At 35.1% G+C, this 19,211-nt stretch overlaps 1 protein-coding gene across 1 annotated transcript in view; it reads left to right on the forward strand.

Moving 5' to 3' along the window:
• Window positions 1–19,211, forward strand: part of capn9 (calpain 9) — an 87,596-nt gene that overhangs the window by 65,962 nt on the left and 2,423 nt on the right. The window contains exons 14-19 of the mRNA XM_028797301.2: window positions 2,500–2,557; window positions 4,393–4,457; window positions 11,091–11,159; window positions 11,377–11,455; window positions 13,535–13,651; window positions 15,982–16,040. Of these exons, the coding sequence (XP_028653134.1) occupies window positions 2,500–2,557; window positions 4,393–4,457; window positions 11,091–11,159; window positions 11,377–11,455; window positions 13,535–13,651; window positions 15,982–16,040 (447 nt within the window). The remainder of the gene's footprint in view (window positions 1–2,499; window positions 2,558–4,392; window positions 4,458–11,090; window positions 11,160–11,376; window positions 11,456–13,534; window positions 13,652–15,981; window positions 16,041–19,211) is intronic.

Raw genomic sequence — 19,211 nt, forward strand, 5'->3', positions numbered from 1 at the left:
ATCACAGAAAATAAACAATAACATATTTTAGCAGCAGACAGCTGGGAAATTAATTTGAGGCTCCTAACACCATTTGAAGCACAAGACCAAAGGCAGCACATTAGGAAGATGACCTCTTGCTTACTATTATGTTTCCTTATCACTATGTTGGGATTTTGCAGGGTATTTTATTTATAAGTCCTTGGTCATTTCTGTTTGTTCAATGGCTAGTTTTAAAGTTTCTACTTTGTGTAAAGTGAAGTGGATGGGAGGCTTTCATGAAATACTTTGGAAACAAGTTTGCACACTGAATTATAGGGCTCAGGCATTAATGGTTACTCATGTTATTTAAAGGCCATAATCTTTTTCTCCTGCTGTGTTCTGCTTTTTTAGCATTGTTAGCAATGCGTAGAAAGGTTTGTTTTGAAAAATTACATCTCTGACTAATCCTATTAACCCACACACTTCAAATGCACATGACGGTATAGTGCCATAATTCCAGCAGGCAATGGGGGGAAAGGAAATAAAATCTCCAGGATGATACAGCCTGACATGTTCTAATCAACTACTCATGACAGTTTAGGTGTCATATGAAGGCTGTCTCTTTTCTTATCTTTTTTGAGGTATTGAGTACTTGAATAGTCCTTGGCTTCATATCTTTTGGGCTAAAACCCATGCAAGTTTTGTCAAATGCTTGATTTTCCCTAAAGAAAACCCTAAAATGTAACTACTTTGATGTATTAATTAAACTGATATAACCCCAATTCCAAAAGTTGGGATGCTGTTTAAAATGTAAATAACATTAGAATGCAATGATTTGCAAATCTCATAAACCCGTACTTTATTCACAATTGAACATAGAAAACATATCAAATGTTTAAATTCATAAAATGTATCATTTTAAGAAAAGAATAAGGCCCCGTTGCTGGACTTTTGGGAGAGGAATGATGTCCCATTCCTGTCTGACATAGAATTCCAGCTACTTAACAGTCCTGGGTCTTCATTGTCGTATTTTTCGTTTCTTGATGTACCAAATGTTTTTAATTGGTGAAAGGTCTGAACTGCAAACAGGCCAATTTAGTAACCTGACTCTTCCACTATGAAGCCATGCTGTTGTAACAGATGCAGTATGTACTTTGTCTTTCTGAAATATGCAAGGCCTTCCCTGATAAAGACGTTGTCTGGATAGGAGCACATGTTGCTCTAAAACCTATATATATATATATATACCTTTCAGCATTGATGGTGCCTTTCTAGATGTACAAGCTCCAAATTCCATAGGTACTAATGCACCCGCATACCATCAGAGATGCAGGATTTTGAACTGAGTGCTGATAACAAGCCGGATGGCCCCCCTCTTCTTTAGTCTGAAGGACACTGTGTCTATGTTTTCCAAAAAGAATTTCAAGTTTTAGTTTGTCTGACCTCGGTTTTCTACTTTGCCTCAGTCCATTTCAAATGATCTTTGGTCAAGAGAGGATGGTGGCATTTCTGAATCATGCTCACATATGGCTGCTTCTTTGCACGATGGAGCTTTAACCTGCATTTGTGAATGGCATGGTGAACAGTGTTCACAGACAGTGATTTCCTGAGCCCATGCAGTGACTTCCATGACAGAATCATGCCTCTTTGTATTGCAGTGCTACCTGAATATCATGTGCATCCAATATTGATGTTTGGCTTTGTTCCTTCTGCACAGAGATCTCTCCAGATTCTCTGAATCGTTTGATGACATTATGTACCGTACATGATGAGATATTCAAAGACTTCACAATTTTACGATGAAGGACATTATTCTGAAATTGTTCCACAATTTGTAGACACAGTTTTTTTGCAGATTGGTGACCATCTGCCCATCTTTACTTCTGTGAGACTCTGCCTCTCTAAGATTCTCTTTTTAAACCAATGAACCCAATTAGTTACAAAATGTCCCTCCAATTGTTTTTTTAGTACCACTTACTTTTCCAGCCTTTTTTGGATGTGTTGCTGCCATCAAATTTAAAATGAGCTACTATTTTTCATAAAATAGTAAACTGTTTCACTTTCAACATTTCATATGGTTTCTGTGTTCTATTGTGAATAAAATACAGATTTATGAGATTTGAAATTCATTGTATTCAGTTTATATTATATATATATATATATATATATATATAATACAGTGTCCCATTTTTTTTAGAATTGGGGTTATTTAAAATAGTAAGTGACTGCACAAAAGTAATTAGTATAGTCAATTTCCTAATCTCCTACAGACTAAAAGATACACCATATGGTTAATATCATTTATAGTAATAGGGCATATCTCTGTGTGACTCTGGCTCACATTAGAATGGTCAAGAGTTTGGTGGTTTCAAAGAAAAGCCTCTGAATGTTGAGATTACCCCTACCTTACAGGAATTTACCTTACATCCATTTTATAGCAGTAAATGCTTACAGTATTCAATTACCACAATTCTCTATATTAGAAGCAAAGCATTCAATAATAATTTTCTTTCAATAATCTTTTGTTTTCCTTCCTAGAAAATGGCAATCAGTGCCAGGGACCTTCAAAATGTGCTTGATGGTGTACTGAGCAGACGTAAGTAAAGTTCTAATAAAGAAGTCCAGTATAGCTTTACTTTAGAATTGTGGCTGCTATTTGTAAAGGATTCTATTAAGCTGTGAAAGCTGATTTCTAATAATCAAGCAAAAATAGCAGACCCATGCATCCATTTATTGAATCCACTTAATCCAGTTTCAAAGCTACAGAGAAATGAAGCATTGAGAAAAGGTAGGAGTCATCCCCAAAGAGGATGCCAGTCCATCTCAGAGTACACACTCACGCACACCCACTCTAAGCAAACTGAGAGTTAAAAGTCAAAATTGGATGGGATGTAAGAAGGAACTGGTGAACCCAAAGTAACCCATGTAAGCATAGAGAGAACATTCAGGTGACCAAGTTGAGCATTAAGCTGAGGTGATGACACTGTGGAGTAACTATTCTAAGTACTATGCTACCATTTTGCCAAAATTAAGAAAATGTTTCTAGTTTTTTTTCTGCTCAATACCTGTAACAGTTTAAATTGTATTATTTTACCTCACACATAATTTGCACATTCTTTACTGCATGGATTTTTCTTTTTATTAATTGATCATTCTACACTGTCATTGTGTGAAAGACTGTCAGAGTGATTATAAGTGTACTCCATGATAGACCACTATTACATAAGATATCTTCCTGCCTTGTGCTTTATCGTGTAGGGTTAGTCTCTGTGACACTGACATTTTCAGAATATGAATAAATGAATTGTGCACCTGATAATATTTCAATTTTAAACATGTAGATGCAGGAAGAGGTTAAATAAACATTATTTTAAATGGCTTCCCAATGTTGAAGGTAAACATTCAGGTTTTTATTTATTACTGTTGTGGAAACCAGGGGCACACCTACCACCCTGACCTGGCACAAACATGCAGAGACACCAGTTCAGTCCAATGCCTTTTATTCAGGGAAAGGCTCCCCAACCCATAACACAGTCACAAGCAGAGTAAAAGTGTCCCTTTCCTCCACAGCTTTGCAGCCCCCTTCATTCTCCACACCTCATAAGTCGAGTGTCTTCCACCTCCTCCCAATTCAGGCTCTCTTCTGCTGGCTCCTTTTAAGCTGCACCCAGGAGAACTTCAGGTGGCTCGTTAAGAGACATGGAATTATTCCCAGGTGTGGCAGATGCCCAAAGTAGGTCTCTGAAACTCCCTCTGGCAGCATCCCTAGAACCCAACAGGGTTGAGCTGACCAATACCAAGTCCCATATAGCCCTGTGGGACTCAGAGGGGCCGTTACACCCCAGGGGGACTGCCAAACAGCAGTTTGGGGGAGATAATGCCCTTCGTAAGTTATCTTCTGTTGTCCTTACATTACAGAGGTGTCCCGGTTGGGTAATGACACCGGCCACAATTCATCATATTGTGAAAATGTAAAGACAGGACTATGTAGATAAACAAAGTGTAAACCTCATTGTCATTAAAAAAGACAGGAGGAACAATAAATCTACATCAGGGCCAGACATACTGGCAAGGTTTCTTATGGCTTAGATAGATAGATAGATAGATAGATAGATAGATAGATAGATAGATAGATAGATAGATAGATAGATAGATAGATAGATAGATAGATAGATAGATAGATAGATAGATAGATAGATAGATAGATAGCATTACAAAGGCTTCCTTGATAATTGTGATTGTTGAATTGCAACAAAGCAAAAGATGAAAAGTTACTATCATTTCCTTATTAGTGAGAACTCACATAATGATCATTAAAACATGACTGTTTTTTCAATAACCTTTTAGTCTGTTCTGCAAATGCTTATCATAAATGCAATTATGGCCATGAGAGGAAAAGCTCGAACAGTATGATTTTTTTTTGTTTTGCAGGAAAAGAAATCAAATATAAAGGATTACCACTGCATACATGCCACAGCATTATCGATCTAATGGATGTATCCTTTATTCTTCTTGAAGATTCTTCATTTTTTCAAATGTTATAAGGCTATAAACATCAAATCAACAGCTACTTTAAAGTACTGATTCTGAAATTGTTTTGTTATGTTTTAACTTGGTTTAGCTTGTATTCTTTGGCAATGTTTTATATTGATGTCTGCATACTTAATTTTTCAGATTTTATGTAGTAGTTCACCTAAAGTACATCTTGTAACTATCTAGACAGGGGTCATCCTTTTAAATTCATAATTTTACTAGAAAAAATACATATATTCAAAAGCAAAAAAACACGTTTTCAAAGTGTGATTGCTTCATTAAATATGGACCTAATGTACTATTATACTATAAGTGGACTTTATTGTAGTTTGACAAATACTTAAGTTATACTTAGTGTTCTTCCTAGTTTGACAAAGTAGTTTCAGTGTAGACTTATGGAAGCCATACTATTAGCTCAAATCTTCCAATACACTGATTAGGAAACCTTTATTATTATTATTCTTTAATGTTAAACCTTTATGGGAGTATCTTTATGTTCTTTAGCAACCCATTCAAGTTGGTTGTCTTACATTTATGTTTGAAACTACATTGAGTGGAACATTTGTTTGTGATTCAAACCCATGATTTTACAAGACATTTCACAGTTTCTTCACTTAATTTTTCTTTATATTTCTCCTTCTCAATACTGCCTGAAATTCAATAGATGCGTAGGTGAATAATAGTACTCTTCAACAATCAGAGCAATGTTTGTTACTATAGCAACTGCATTTCATTGAATAATTTCTGCATTACAGTATTTCATCGTACAGTCTAACTTCTATAATACAGCCATCCTAGTAGGCAAGGGTGTTTACCTTTGACCTGTTACTTTTTGCTATAGGAGACATATCTCTGCATAAAGTTAAAATGCAAGAGTTTTCTTTTTGTCTCATGAAATCTTTAAATAAAAAGGCAAATGGATATTTTACAGCTACAGGATAAAAAATCAAAGACAATTTAACATTTGTCCACATTACTAACTATACTTGCAGAGATTCCTTTCACTCGATTGCTTCTGGCAAAATATCTCCCTTTCCTCAATGTTTTTATGCATGCACTGTAAGTATACTTGCATCAGTTTAGGGATGTGTATAGAAGCCTCTATTGGAAAACTACAGAAATAAAGTGTTTGACAATAGGCTGGACAAAGAACAAACAAAGAAACAAATGTATTTTTACCATTTTAATAGCTAAGCACAGACTAAATTGCTTAGTTACACTGCTTGGTTATTTTTTGTAATTAAATTATGAATTATCATTTAAAAATCAAATACAATAATAGATTAAGCAACACTATAACAAACAAATTAAAACATGCAAAACACAAACACTCCACTCATTGGCTCCCATCCACCCATCATAGGGGGCTATGCAGAAAAATTGCTGTCATTCTTAAATGGCTCATATTTTTGGTAAACCCTTAAATTAAAGCTGAAAGTCTACACTTCGATTACATAATGACTGCTTTATTTCAAATCCATTGTGATGGCATACAGAACCAAAATAATGAAAATTGTGTCACTGTCCAAATACTTATGGACCTAACTATAAGTAGTTGTGATTGGTAAAAGTTGAAGTCAATCTTATTTTCTAAACCTTGTTATGTAGATGTACACAGTAAAATGCCATCTCTCTGTATATACTTATATAAACATGCTTTCCCAATACTTTTTAAGAGTTAAATGAACTCTTACAGTGATACAATAACACTGGTGATTTTGCTGTGTAGGTTTATAATTAATTATTTTAATAAAGGGAGATGTATATTAAAACTAGCTATGTTATCTAGCACCCCCTGGGAAATTCTGTAAGAAAATGGGCATATGTTTTAGTGCCATTGGTAAATCAGGTGTATCAGAAGTACTATGTACCTAACTAAGTGCTTTTCTGTATACAGTATTTGAACTTCAAACCCTGAGGTTGTGGGTTCAAATCCTGCTACTGATACTGTGTGAGCATGAGAAAGTCATTTCATGAGGAACACATTCCTGCATTAGACCAATTTCTGCTTTCCTAGTGCCTTGGTTTTTGTTAATGGTCATTGCAAAACATAAATTTACAGGAAAGTGTATTCTTTTGAATTGAAATGGGTAAGCAGTACTGTCCTGCGGTGGGTTGGCACCCTGCCCAGGATTGGTTCCCTGCCTTGTGCCCTGTGTTGGCTGGGATTGGTTCCAGCAGACCCCCGTGACCCTGTGTTCGGATTCAGCGGGTTGGAAAATGGATGGATGGATGGGGTAAGCAGTAGGAGTAATGTGAAATTTGAGTATTTACTTCTTTTTTATCTGCCTGGTTTTCCCTTAATGTTTTTAGCACCAAGATCAATGCCCTTTTTGGTTTTCAGTGGTGTGACTGGGGCTTGGGGGAGCCAATGGTGCTGAAGTGATAACCAAGATGACAGCTGGTGCACATCTAAGAGTGCTGGTAGTCAACAGCAAAAAACAGCACTTCCTAACCATTGAGCTTTGCCAAACTTTCTCCTTTAATTTTACCTAGTGATCATTTTTTTTCCTTTCCAGGACACTGCCCTATCTTTAGTCATCTGTCCACCCTGTTGGGTACTGGTGCTATTCATTTGGCCAGTCACTCACTTCTGCTGCATCCTTAATTTGCATAAAGCACACCCTCAGCATAATAGTAATAAATATAATTAAATAATAAAATGTGGTGGCCAATTTAATTAAAGTTTAACTTTTCTTTTGTTTTACCTCTAAATTTTGATATATCATAATGCCGTTCCTTTGCGGATACCTAAGGACGTAGATGTGCCATTCTGCCAAATTTAAGCTTCTTAACAAAACTAGAAATTGTGTTGTTTTTGAGATATGCGTGAGTGTGTGAGTGAGTCAGCTCTGCATTATATATAGATTCACATATGGAGTACAGACTAATTTTCAGTTTTTTTTTAAATTAAAAGCACTAAGCTACTAAACAGGATACACCAAGAATCAAATTGACTGAGCATAGGCCTGCATGGCCAAAGCAGTTTCCATTGGAAAGAAATTGAAAAAGTAAGAGCAGAAACCAAGAAGAAGGTCTGTGTATTGGATATCCACCAACTTTCAATACTGGGGTCAGATGACGTATTGATCTGTGCTGTACAATTCAATCCAAAATAAATTTTAGAAGAAAGATTTTCTTAAGCTTAAAACAGGGAAAGCTGAAAGATTCCCAGTTATAGACTTACACTGTTTCTGCAGCAATTGCACCTAATTCACCTACAAACTGTGAGCGATAATAGTATGAGGAAGCAAGGTCTTTTAGAAAGAATATTTGTGACAATAGAGGAATATCAGTGGAAAGAATTGAGGGCAGAAAGTTGAAAATACTTACAGTTGTATTATTGTAGGAAGAGTGGAACTCACCAAGTTCGTTATAGGATTGGTCTACACTTGTACACTAAGATTTACAAACACTAAGAAAGACACACGCACACACACCCTGTCCACTTAAGCACCGATTGTGAGTGAAGCCTGTACTGCTTGTCACACCACAGTACTCCACATATAGATTCACTAGCTTTGGTGTGAACAACATACAGTTGGCTCTGGATATAAACCTGACCTAAATACTACTTTGGTCCTCAAGAGTTTCCTAGACACCTGAAGACTGATACACCTTGGTTAATGCCACTTACCAATCAACGATGTCTTACTTCTACTGCACTGTTCTCTTTTGAGAGGCCTCCTTCAGCCTGCCTACCCTATGAGAAAGTAAGTAGTATATTCCCTTCACCAGGTGCCCTGTGTTTACTTTATTATTTAATCGCTCTAGATATAAAGACAAAGCATAGAATATAGTATTTATTAAGATAATATAACTGCCATACAGGAAAATATAATATAAATTGGTAGCCATCTGGATTTACACTATGTAAGTGTATTATATATAGTCCTAAACAAAAATGCATCCTTGCTTCAAAGTCAGAAAGTTTACTGAAGATTAGCAAAATTGTAAAAAGAGAATGTTGTCCCGGGCAGCTTTTAGATTCATCAGTTTCTAATGTCCAGATGGAATGATAATTCTTTCTCAGATGTATCTATCTCTGTCTCTGACAATGATCTCTGATCTTTTGGAAAGGCCATACTTTATTTCAAAAACCCACATAGGCTTCTGGACCTCATGAAATGTTTTTTGTCTCTAGATCATTTAAATAAGGTTATAAATTGTCCGGTGGTTTTAAACTAAGAGTGTACTCTTTGAAAACAAGAAAAAAAGAATGTATGGATTTAAAACAACTTTGTAAATAAGAGTCCCAAAGAGTTCATTTATAATTCACTGCTGCCATTTGGGCAAAAACTTATAATTAAGGCAGATTACAGTCTGCTTTTCAATAATAATGCTATTCATAGTACATGAAGTTCCACAATGATCACTTTATCCATCAAGAACAACAGTAGAGAATGGAAAGACAAGGAACTAAAAACTACTGTATTACATTCAGTGTGAAACCAAGGGGTAGACATTGTCAGGTGGTGTAGCCAGAACCAATCTGGGTGATTGGGTGTAAATGACTTAGTGATTAGGGTTAAAGTTCCTCCCTCAAAATGTATTATATTGTTGGTGCTCTAATTACATAAGAATAATTTCACAGCAGCATCATTTTTGAGAAATGCAAGTAATGTTGGTAAACTTTTCAATCAAGTAAGTGTAATTTGTAATGCATGTGCAGGGTGTAATCACAACATAGGAACCTCTACGGATCATGCAACAAAAAATACATTTTGTCTTTTATGGTCATTTTTCCACACTTTCATGTAGCCTTCACCAATATACTGTAACTACTATAGATGTAGTAAACAACAGAAATGTACTGAAATGTACTGTTTAAAAGAAAAGTTTGTTTTACTTAAAACATATACAAATTAAAACTACTGTTGGAACTTTGTGAAGCCAGCTGATAGGTTGGTGCAGCATATAAACAGCACATGTGGAAAATATGCAATCTCTAGTACAGGTATGTGGGAGGTAGCAGGCAGATAGTTTTATACTTTGTCTTTCGTATCCTGTTTTTCACTTTTATTTATTTACCTACAGTATAATTAACAAAGGAAGTGTCAGAAAGTACCCTACTGTGTAGCATAAACAGGAACAGAAATCAGCACTATATAAAATTGTTTGCAATTATAACTCATAAATCACAGGATAAACTGAAGTTGAAAATGGAGACAAAAGTCTCAAGAAAAATAACACAAAATAGGATATGCTGAAGTTTTAAGACATACCCTTCTTTGTGTTTGTTGGCAGCATATTTCTCCACTTATGAAAATCTTTTATATCTTGCCACTGAATTGACAACTTATGAATGTAGAAAGTGACACACAGATGAGCAGGAAGATCTGAATCCAAAAAAAGTTATTAGCACTATACAATATAAAAATCTAGAATAGGATTGCTTTTGTACCTAGTATGTAGCACAGCACTGTGAATGGTCCATTTTATAAATGAGGATGATTGTGCTCAGTCACAAATATAGATTCCAGTTCCATTATACTTTATAAATTAAAAATGCAAATTTGAAGTCTAATTTTGAAAGGATGGCAGCACAAGTTATGTACATAAGGACACAAGAAGCTTGACAAATGAGAGAATACTTCATCAGGGTCATTTGGCAATTTGACCATCTAGCATTCATTGCAGTGTTGATTTTATCTTCAGCATTTTGAGGTAATTGAAAACATAATTAAAAAGTGTAGTTCTGATTCACAAAGAAAAATATTTGATGATCTTCAGTCTAGTAGCGACTAAGCAGCCTGCCCCATGCCCACATCTCAGCCAGCAAGATGCATGCTGCAACTGCAAACAACGTAGTTTGTATTCTCTTTGCCAAAAAACTTGGCATCATTGCATCTGCAGTATTCATTTCATTATTTCTAATAAAATAATAAGTTTAATTTTATATTTAGCAAACACCTTTATAAAAGACAGCTTACACAAATCAACATACTGTGTATATATTCAATGAATGTGTTTGGCATGAAATGATTAACAGTGAATGTATTATTAACTGTAACATTTCTAAGTTGAAATTTGGATTTCTTTGAGTAACGTTCCATGCATATTAAGATTTTGTGCACGGTGAAATTAGCCACCATGCAGTACAAATACAAACTAGAATTACATGACACTTCTATTCAGTTTTTAAACTCACTACTTTTGTTGGAGAAGAGCAGAGAAGCCTGCAGAAGTCACAGCCAGATAGCCCATCCGTCACAGGACATATATGTACTCACAAACTCAAGGACATTTTATAAACACTAATCATAATGTCCTTGGATAGCAATGGTACCCAAAGAAAACTCAGGTTAATAAAAAAATGATGTAAACTTGACATAAAAGAAACATCATAGTGTATACCACACTGCTTCTATAGTGTTATTTTCACTATTTTACTATCTTTTATGTTTTTGTTTGTGGCTAAACTAGGAGTAGGACACTGGAAAAAAGTGTGATACTTTTTATAGAAAGTTTCCAAGTTTATAGAAAGTTTTAAAAACCTGTGCAGATTGTTTATTTTTTAGATACAAGGTGAAAAAATCAGTTGAACCTGGTTAGTCCATGATATCTTCTAAAGTTTCTTTGACTTGGGGTTACAGACAAATAATACTGGACAAATCGAATTTCCTGAATTTACAATTTTTTGGGAAAAGGTGAAGAGATGGATTGTAAGTTCAACTTTTCTTTTTTTTTTTCTTGGAATATTTACACATATTATTTTGAGATTACTTTGCTTTAGTCTCAATTGTTTATGAAAAGTTAAAGTTAACACAGGCCTTCAACTTGAGTTTTTAAGATGGGAAAACAATCAGTAAAAATGTATTGATTATGTGAATGTGTACATGTTTACATACAATTATTTGTCTTCCCATTTCTCTTTTTCAGGGTCTGTTTCTTATGTTTGATACAGATAGATCTGGGACAATGTCATCCTATGAAATGCGATTAGCTTTAAAGGAAGCTGGTAATGTTTAAAAAAGAGCTAAGATGAAAAGAAGAACCAAATAATAAAAGATACTGTTAACTAAGATAAATTTGATAGCAGCATGTAATGATTATAATTATTTTAACAACAGACATCCTAATTTCAAAATTATTTGCCCTAGTCTTAGTGTATTTTTTGTCTATTTTTTTCTTCTTTGTCTAAATTTAATTATAAAAGAAACAACAATTTGTTGTTGGGTCTATTTTGACTTCATTTGTCTGATTCAATACAGTTATACCATTGGTTAGATAACAGTTTCCAAAACCACTCTCGGTGCACTGTCAGTTTCACACAGTTACCCTTTGCCATGTCTGTCACCACTCACCACCATATCTTTTTGTAGTAGAAATTTTTCACTTACTATTTCTGTCCACTGCAGAACCTCTTTCACAATATGTAAAATTATTTATTGATTCTTTTCCATTCATGTTATTTCTTATGCACTCTTCACTTCATGCATCACCATTTCCATGTTTAATTTTGATCCTTTAGATAACCCTGACTAAAACTTTTCTATCAGCCTCCACAACTTCCTTTCATGTTTCACAATCACAAGCATCATATGCCACAGTTTCCGCTTCCTTACAGTTATCTCCACTACATTTCAGTTCCTTTCAGGGCTTCTTTTTTAAATCATCCTAAATCCCTTTGTTTATTTGGTGTGTTTTTCTATGTTATATTTTTCCACACTACTTTTGACCATTTAATTAAAAAAAAACCTTAATGCTGTTTTTTCCTCTTTAGTGACTTTCATTATCTCATTCTCTTGTTCCCACTATTCTCTATTTTGCTTTTCTCATGCCTTTTTAAACTTTTTCTACTTGAATTCTTGCTGCTTGTAATACCATACTAAAATATTGAAGAAATAGCACACTTCCACATTGCAACATGCTCAAGAGCTCACTGGTGTCAGAATGGCAAGTTAAGGTGGTGTTGTCTGTTAAACAGGGCAAATGGAGCAACATGTTTGTGATAACCAAAAGAAAATCTTGATATTCTATTTATGTATATTTTTTCTAGTAATATGACAGCTGAAATGTACATTAAAAGTTTTTTCTTTTCAATGAAAATTTCCATAAGGGCCACAGGCCTATTTTTTTCTTTATTCTATTTCTCAAGTTTTCGGTGGTCCCATTTCCATATTAATCTACCAGTACTGTTTTTGAAGTCCTTACTCTTAGTCTACTTCTGTGATTTTTCTATCTCCCCCAGTCACATTTGTCTAGATTAAGTGTCAATCCTGATGCCTCAAATTCTTGGTGTTCTACATTATCCATTCAGTTGCCTATCAGTCCTGAAACAATAATGATTTATCAACTGTGTATACAAACACTTTTAAGTTGTTGTCCACCACTTTCTGGTGTGGCTGTGCCATTGATCTGAATGCCCTTCCCTATACTGCACAAATTGCAAACAAGTCACATAAGGGAAGATACTGAATGAATTAGTCAAAATCTACAGGACACTATATCACTGTGATCTCTACCCTACACTTTCTCATCACTGATATCTGATGAACTACATAGAATATGATGTAGCTTTCTACCTGAGCTATGCTGCTCTCTAAAGCAGTGTGCAGAATCTCAAAAGATAAAAGGTATAAAGCTCCCAAACACTTTTCAATCACATTTTCATTATTAAAAAGATATTTACAAGAATGTTTGTGCACTATTACTGTTACTCGATTTAATTTGTTGACTTAGCAAGCATTTATTTATTTTTAGAACAGAATCATAAAGTGTAACAAATAAAGATAAGAAACTGTCTTTCTAAACAGTTGTTTTTCTTCAAGAAGGAAATTGGCATTTGAAAGAAATTGGCTGATATGTGCTGGACACATGGCACTGGATCCTGTTCAATCAATTCAGGTCACGAATGTCAAGAGTGTTTGCAGATTACCATTTTATTACTGCTGTTTTACTCTTAGTGGCAAATCTGGATGTCTTATTTATTAAGGGCCTTTGCAAGAGGAGTTAGACAGCTATGGTGTAGATGAATTCTAAAAAGACTCAGAGTTAAAATTCAATGCACATGCTTTAATTATTTATTGCCTTTTAGGAATGCAACTTAACAACAAGATCATTCAACTTATTGGGTTAAGGTTTGCTGATGAAGAATACCAAATTACCTTCGATGAATACCTGGCTTGCATTGTTCGCCTTGAAAATATGTTCAGTAAGTAATAATACATTTGATTAGCAACTAATCTATCAATATTCTTAAAGTGCTAAATCCAATTGTTGTAATGAACACCTAAATCATTTCTAGACTTGGACTTTCACAGCTAAACATTTCTCATTTAATATGTACTATATATTTTGCATTACTGTTATATGAAGATAATGTACTTATCTTCACTCAACTTCAAAAAGATAAGGTGAAACAGGCTGCACCATGAGATTCCATTCCCATTTAGATTATGTTAGATTGGCAATGTTACATAGAACTCAAGAGAATGTCAACTCTCCTATTAAGAGAGATTACAGACTTAGTGTTTTATATTAGGTTAGATTACATTAGATTAAACTTTAGTAGACTTAGAGTACTAAAACAGGATATGGAGACTAGAAAGAGATTCTCTTTAAAGTAATCTGGAATGAGGGGTACAGTGCAATCTGTAACTCTTTGGCAGCATTAACTGTGGCTAGACCTAGAAAAAATGTAAAAATAAATAATACACATAAAACATCCCTCCAAATGTTTTAGCAGTTACAGGAAGACAAAGAAATCAGAACATGGTAATAAAAGTCCTGACAGTTGTACCACAGTATGGGTACCAACAACATGGAAATACTTCCCCCCAACATCAGATACCAGCAGTTATTCAACCCTTGTCTTACCTCCTTCAAAGTCTATTTTAAAAAGCCAAGGTTGCAGACACTTATGAATCATTACCACATCCAATAACAAGGTTAAGATAGTAATATAATCTATTATGATCAGAATAAGAATCATCACAATACCCTATTCACTAACCAGAAGCTAGTGTTAGAATAGATTTGAAAAACTTTATTAATCCTATGGGGAAATTCAAATGCATACAGTAGCAGAAACATAAAAAACAAGAATACACACTCACGGGTCAGATAATACATCCAATCAATAGATAGATAGATAGATAGATAGATAGATAGATAGATAGATAGATAGATAGATAGATAGATAGATAGATAGATAGATAGATAGATAGATAGATAGATAGATAGAAAATTAACTAACTAAATTCCGGTGGAAGTACTGAATTGGCTAATTGCAGTGGGCAGAAAAGATTCCCAGAGGCGCTTCTTAGCATAATGTGGTGGAATGAGCCTGTGGCTAAAAGTTCTCCAAGAGAGCACCTCCTGGAGAGGATTGAAGGGATTTTTCATGATGGCATCTCATTTTTGCCATCATCCTCTTTTCCACAACTGCTTCCAGTGCATCCAGGGTGTTGGACACTTGCCTACATTAAGTAACTTTAAATGGGAACAAAGAGACAAACATGATTGGCACAGTTGGATAAAGTTTTTTTAAACATAACACAGCTAACATCAAAAGACCAAATTTGTCAGTTCTAAAATAAATGAGAAGGCCTGAGAAACTGACCACACTTCAGGCCAACATTTATAGGATGAAAAACGATAAAAGGAATGTCACATGCTGACAATTGCCTTAAACCCAGTAGCTATTGATCATTTTAAAATGGTTCCTGGATGAGACTATAATGGGATGTACCTGCTGGATGTGTTTTGGGCTTAAGATGAGAGGTGAGAATATCAATGGCTTACTGTTATGGAGAAAAGCAGGCCGACGTTAAAACATAGTTTAAAGGTGAGGTGTAGTCATCAAGGCAAGTGAGCAGATGATCCTAATATATATATCATGTGATCTCTGTGTATTGCTAGTTGTGATATGAATACCTCAACATAAACAGTCAAATATGAATCTCAGTTAGATGGTGCAATGTAAATAAAACTTCCTAACACCATATTCATTTAGAATAATTGCTTTTGAAAAAAAAATATAGACCATCCCTCCTTCTTATGAACCTGAATATTTCAATTAAGAGTCACAGTGAGATGGAGCCGATATCAGAGACATTAGGCACAAGGCAGGAACCAACCATAGATAAAACATTGGACTGATGAAAAACACTACTAGCATAAGTAAAACATTTATTAAAAACACTCATTCTTACATCTATTTTCCATATCTTCAATGTCCTGGTCAGAGTCATAAAGAGCAAAAGCCTTTTTTTCTGGAAGTGGCAACCCTGAATGGGCCACCAGGTAATTGAAGTATGCTGCTATGATGCTTTATGATCATCCATATTGCTTACTGATCAAAAAATGGATTATAAACTATTTAAACAGAAATCATGAACAGCAACAATTAAAAATACAGCACTGCATTTCAAACATGAGTTATATTAGCCCATAATATATTATATACACATACTGTATTTCATAAGCAATATTTTGAAGTATTGAATAAAGATATATGTAAACATATTTTCTCATCCACAGGAATATTTCAAGCATTGGACAAACGACAAACTGGAGAGATATCACTTAATGTGGCTCAGGTAGGTATATGAAAATAAAATCCTAAGTGAATAAAAAGGTTCTATGAATGAAAATGTAATATAGTATTCAATACAAAGAGATATGAACACCTTGAAAACAAGCATGTCTAGACAGATTAGAAGTAGGAAAACCCAAGAGATGAAAAAAAGATCAAATTAACAGGAAAAGAGATAGTCAAGAGCTAGAAAGCTGGCTAACAACTAACACAAGAGAGAAATGTATTCCCAAAGTTACAGTCCAAATATATGTTGCTAATAGTCTTAAATTAAGCTCAAAATCCTTAGCCATCACTCTAACTACAAGTAGTTGCTGTTTAGAACTGAAGCCAAAAGCTTGGATGTACATAGTTGTGTGGAGTCATTTCAACAATGACAGGCAACCAGTTTAGCAACAATAAATAACATGGCTCCAGCCATGTAAGTGTAGGCACAAAATGGCAGTTACTGTACCATAGTCAAAAACACAAAAAACAAAACCCAGAAAAAAGAAAAAAAAATGATACAGTAAACCATCAGAATAATAAACGTAATCATTACAAAAAATGATTAAAAATGATCAGTGAAACAACAAAAAAAATCAGACTTACTGACTTACTTAGTGTGACCTGAATTTACTTTCACCCTAAATGTAATAAACTTCTGTGGTGGGCTGGTGCCCTGCCCAGGGTTTGTTTTCTGCCTGGCGCCCTGTGTTGGCTGGGATTTGCTCCAGCAGACCCCCATAACCCTGTAGTTAGGATATAGCGGGTTGGATAATGGATGGATGGATGTAATAAATTTCTTTCAAAAAATAATACTGATTAAAATTATTGTGCAAGCATGCCAGCTTTTAGACTCCTGAATAATAGGATGTTCTTGGCTAGCCACTGACTTACCCCTGCTAATTTAACTTGTTAAATAATTTTGCCAAACAGAGATATGCTATTTGAAATTGCTTAAGCTGAAATATATCCTTCTTTGCTACTTTTTATTTTCACATAGTTTTCTGTACAGCCTAGTCTTGGTGTGTAATCTGCCTAAACTGGCTTGTTTCCATTTAGACAGCAGCTCTACCATGACATCCTTCTAGATAGGTCTAATCCTTGCTTTACCAGTAGAGAATCTGACCTCTGATATGAATGTACCAATTGTTTTCTCAATAGGTCTTTTTAACAATACAACACTTTTTTTGTGCCAGGAGTTGGTCAAAGTGTAAACACTTTTCTGTTTATCCAACAAGAAAAAAAAATTTGTGAGCCGTGAAGTAAGTGCTTTTGTTGTTTCCCTCGGTGTTCAAATTCTAAACAAAAATATCTTTACCTGAGCTCCTTAGCTTTGCCTCAGATGATACACAGAGAATAAAATGAATCCAAGCCATCAAAATGACAAAGGAACAAATTTTGTAATACACAATGGCAGCACATAGGTTGGTAGTCAGTGCATCACCTTAAAAATTGTGCTATGCCAAGTCTTTTTAGCTGTAACAACACTGGTATCCTATTGACACATGAGTCAGCTTTTGAAAGGTTTAGATTCTCATCTCATATGAGTTTAAATACTTGGGATCAACAGTACAGAGTAATGGAAATTGTGCAAGAGAGGTGAAAAAGAGAGTGCAGGCAGGGTGGAATGGGTGAAGAAGAGTGTCAGGAGTGATTTGTGACAGACTGATATCAGCAAGAGTGAAAGGGAAGGTCTACAGGACGGTAGTGAGACCAGCTATGTTATTTGGGTTGGAGATGGTGGCACTGACCAGAAAGCAGGAGACAGAGCTGGAGGTGGCAGAGTTAAAGATGCTATGATTTGCATTGGGTATGATGAGGACGGACAGGATTAGAAATTAGTACATTAGAGGGTCAGCTCAGGTTGGATGGTTGGGAGACAGTCAGAGAGGCGAGATTGTGTTGGTTTGGACATGTGCAGAGGAGAGATGCTGGGTATATTGGGAGAAGGATGCTAAGAATAGAGCTGCCAGGCAAGAGAAAAAGATGAAGGCCTAAGAGAAGGTTTATGGATGTGGTGAGAGAGGACATGCAGGTGATGGATGTAACAGAACAATATGCAGAGGACAGAAAGATATGGAAGAAGATGATCTGCTGTGGCAACCCCTAATGGGAGCAGCCAAAAGAAGAAAAAGAAGATTCTCATCTCATAGTTAAATGTGTGACAGTCTGCATGCAAAACAGCACAACATGCACATTGTCAGTGGAACATGACTAGGTGAAAGCACCTGCTCCTGTACAGAATACATATTTCACATTTCACAAACTTTCAAAAATGCTTTAAGGTTAGTCTGAAGTGTATGTGGCTCCTTGTTCTTCGTTAATTATCTATAGTATCTGTCTTTCACACATGCCTTGCTGTGGACTACATATGACACTGAATTACCAAAAACAATAAACATGAAAAACAATTTGAAACAAAACAAAGAAAAATTGTCACTAGGAAAACCTAAAGGTTAAATATGGTCAATTTACATGATTATCTGATGTACTATATTACAACATATTGAGTCATCTAACATTAAATATAAAAATGGATTAGCTGAAACTGTTAGTCTACTGGCTTAAGAAAGTTGACAAGACTTTTTCAAGTCCTTTTCAACAATATTTCTTACATGGCTAAAATCTCTAGATTGAAGTAAAAAGAGAAAGGTAGAAAATTATCCCTTGCTGGCTAATGGGAAGTAAGTTTACCCGTCGGATCATCACATCCAAATTTAGTGAAAAGGGCTTTCACATCACACATCCTAACACTGATATCCATAACAGACATAAGTGTCAGAGCACTTGAGACTAAAATCTACATGGAGTCTGATTGAACCTTGTTCAGGACCTTAACAGCTGTAGTGAGAAGAGGCCAAAAGGCAATTGCTTCCTGTTGGACTGACAACATTTAGGACTTGTGAGGATCTAAAGGAGATTGGTCAAAATAAAGCAGAGCTTTCATATAATTTATGCAATGTGTAGTAACTAAGATACAATGGCAGGCGGACTTGGGAAGAGCTGGAAGAAATATATAATGAACTCCCTAACCCAGAGAATACATGATGCTGCCAGAAACAACTGGTGCCCATTCACAAGTAATTTTAGTGATTGATATGCTGATCATTGCAAAGCCATTAGGCCCAATGGTGAAAAGCAAAAGTGAAGGAAATTAGTTTAAATAAGCGATGAGTGACACCTCTAAAAA

The sequence above is a fragment of the Erpetoichthys calabaricus genome, chromosome 3 (assembly GCF_900747795.2).
Source record: "Erpetoichthys calabaricus chromosome 3, fErpCal1.3, whole genome shotgun sequence".
NCBI lineage: Eukaryota > Metazoa > Chordata > Cladistia > Polypteriformes > Polypteridae > Erpetoichthys > Erpetoichthys calabaricus.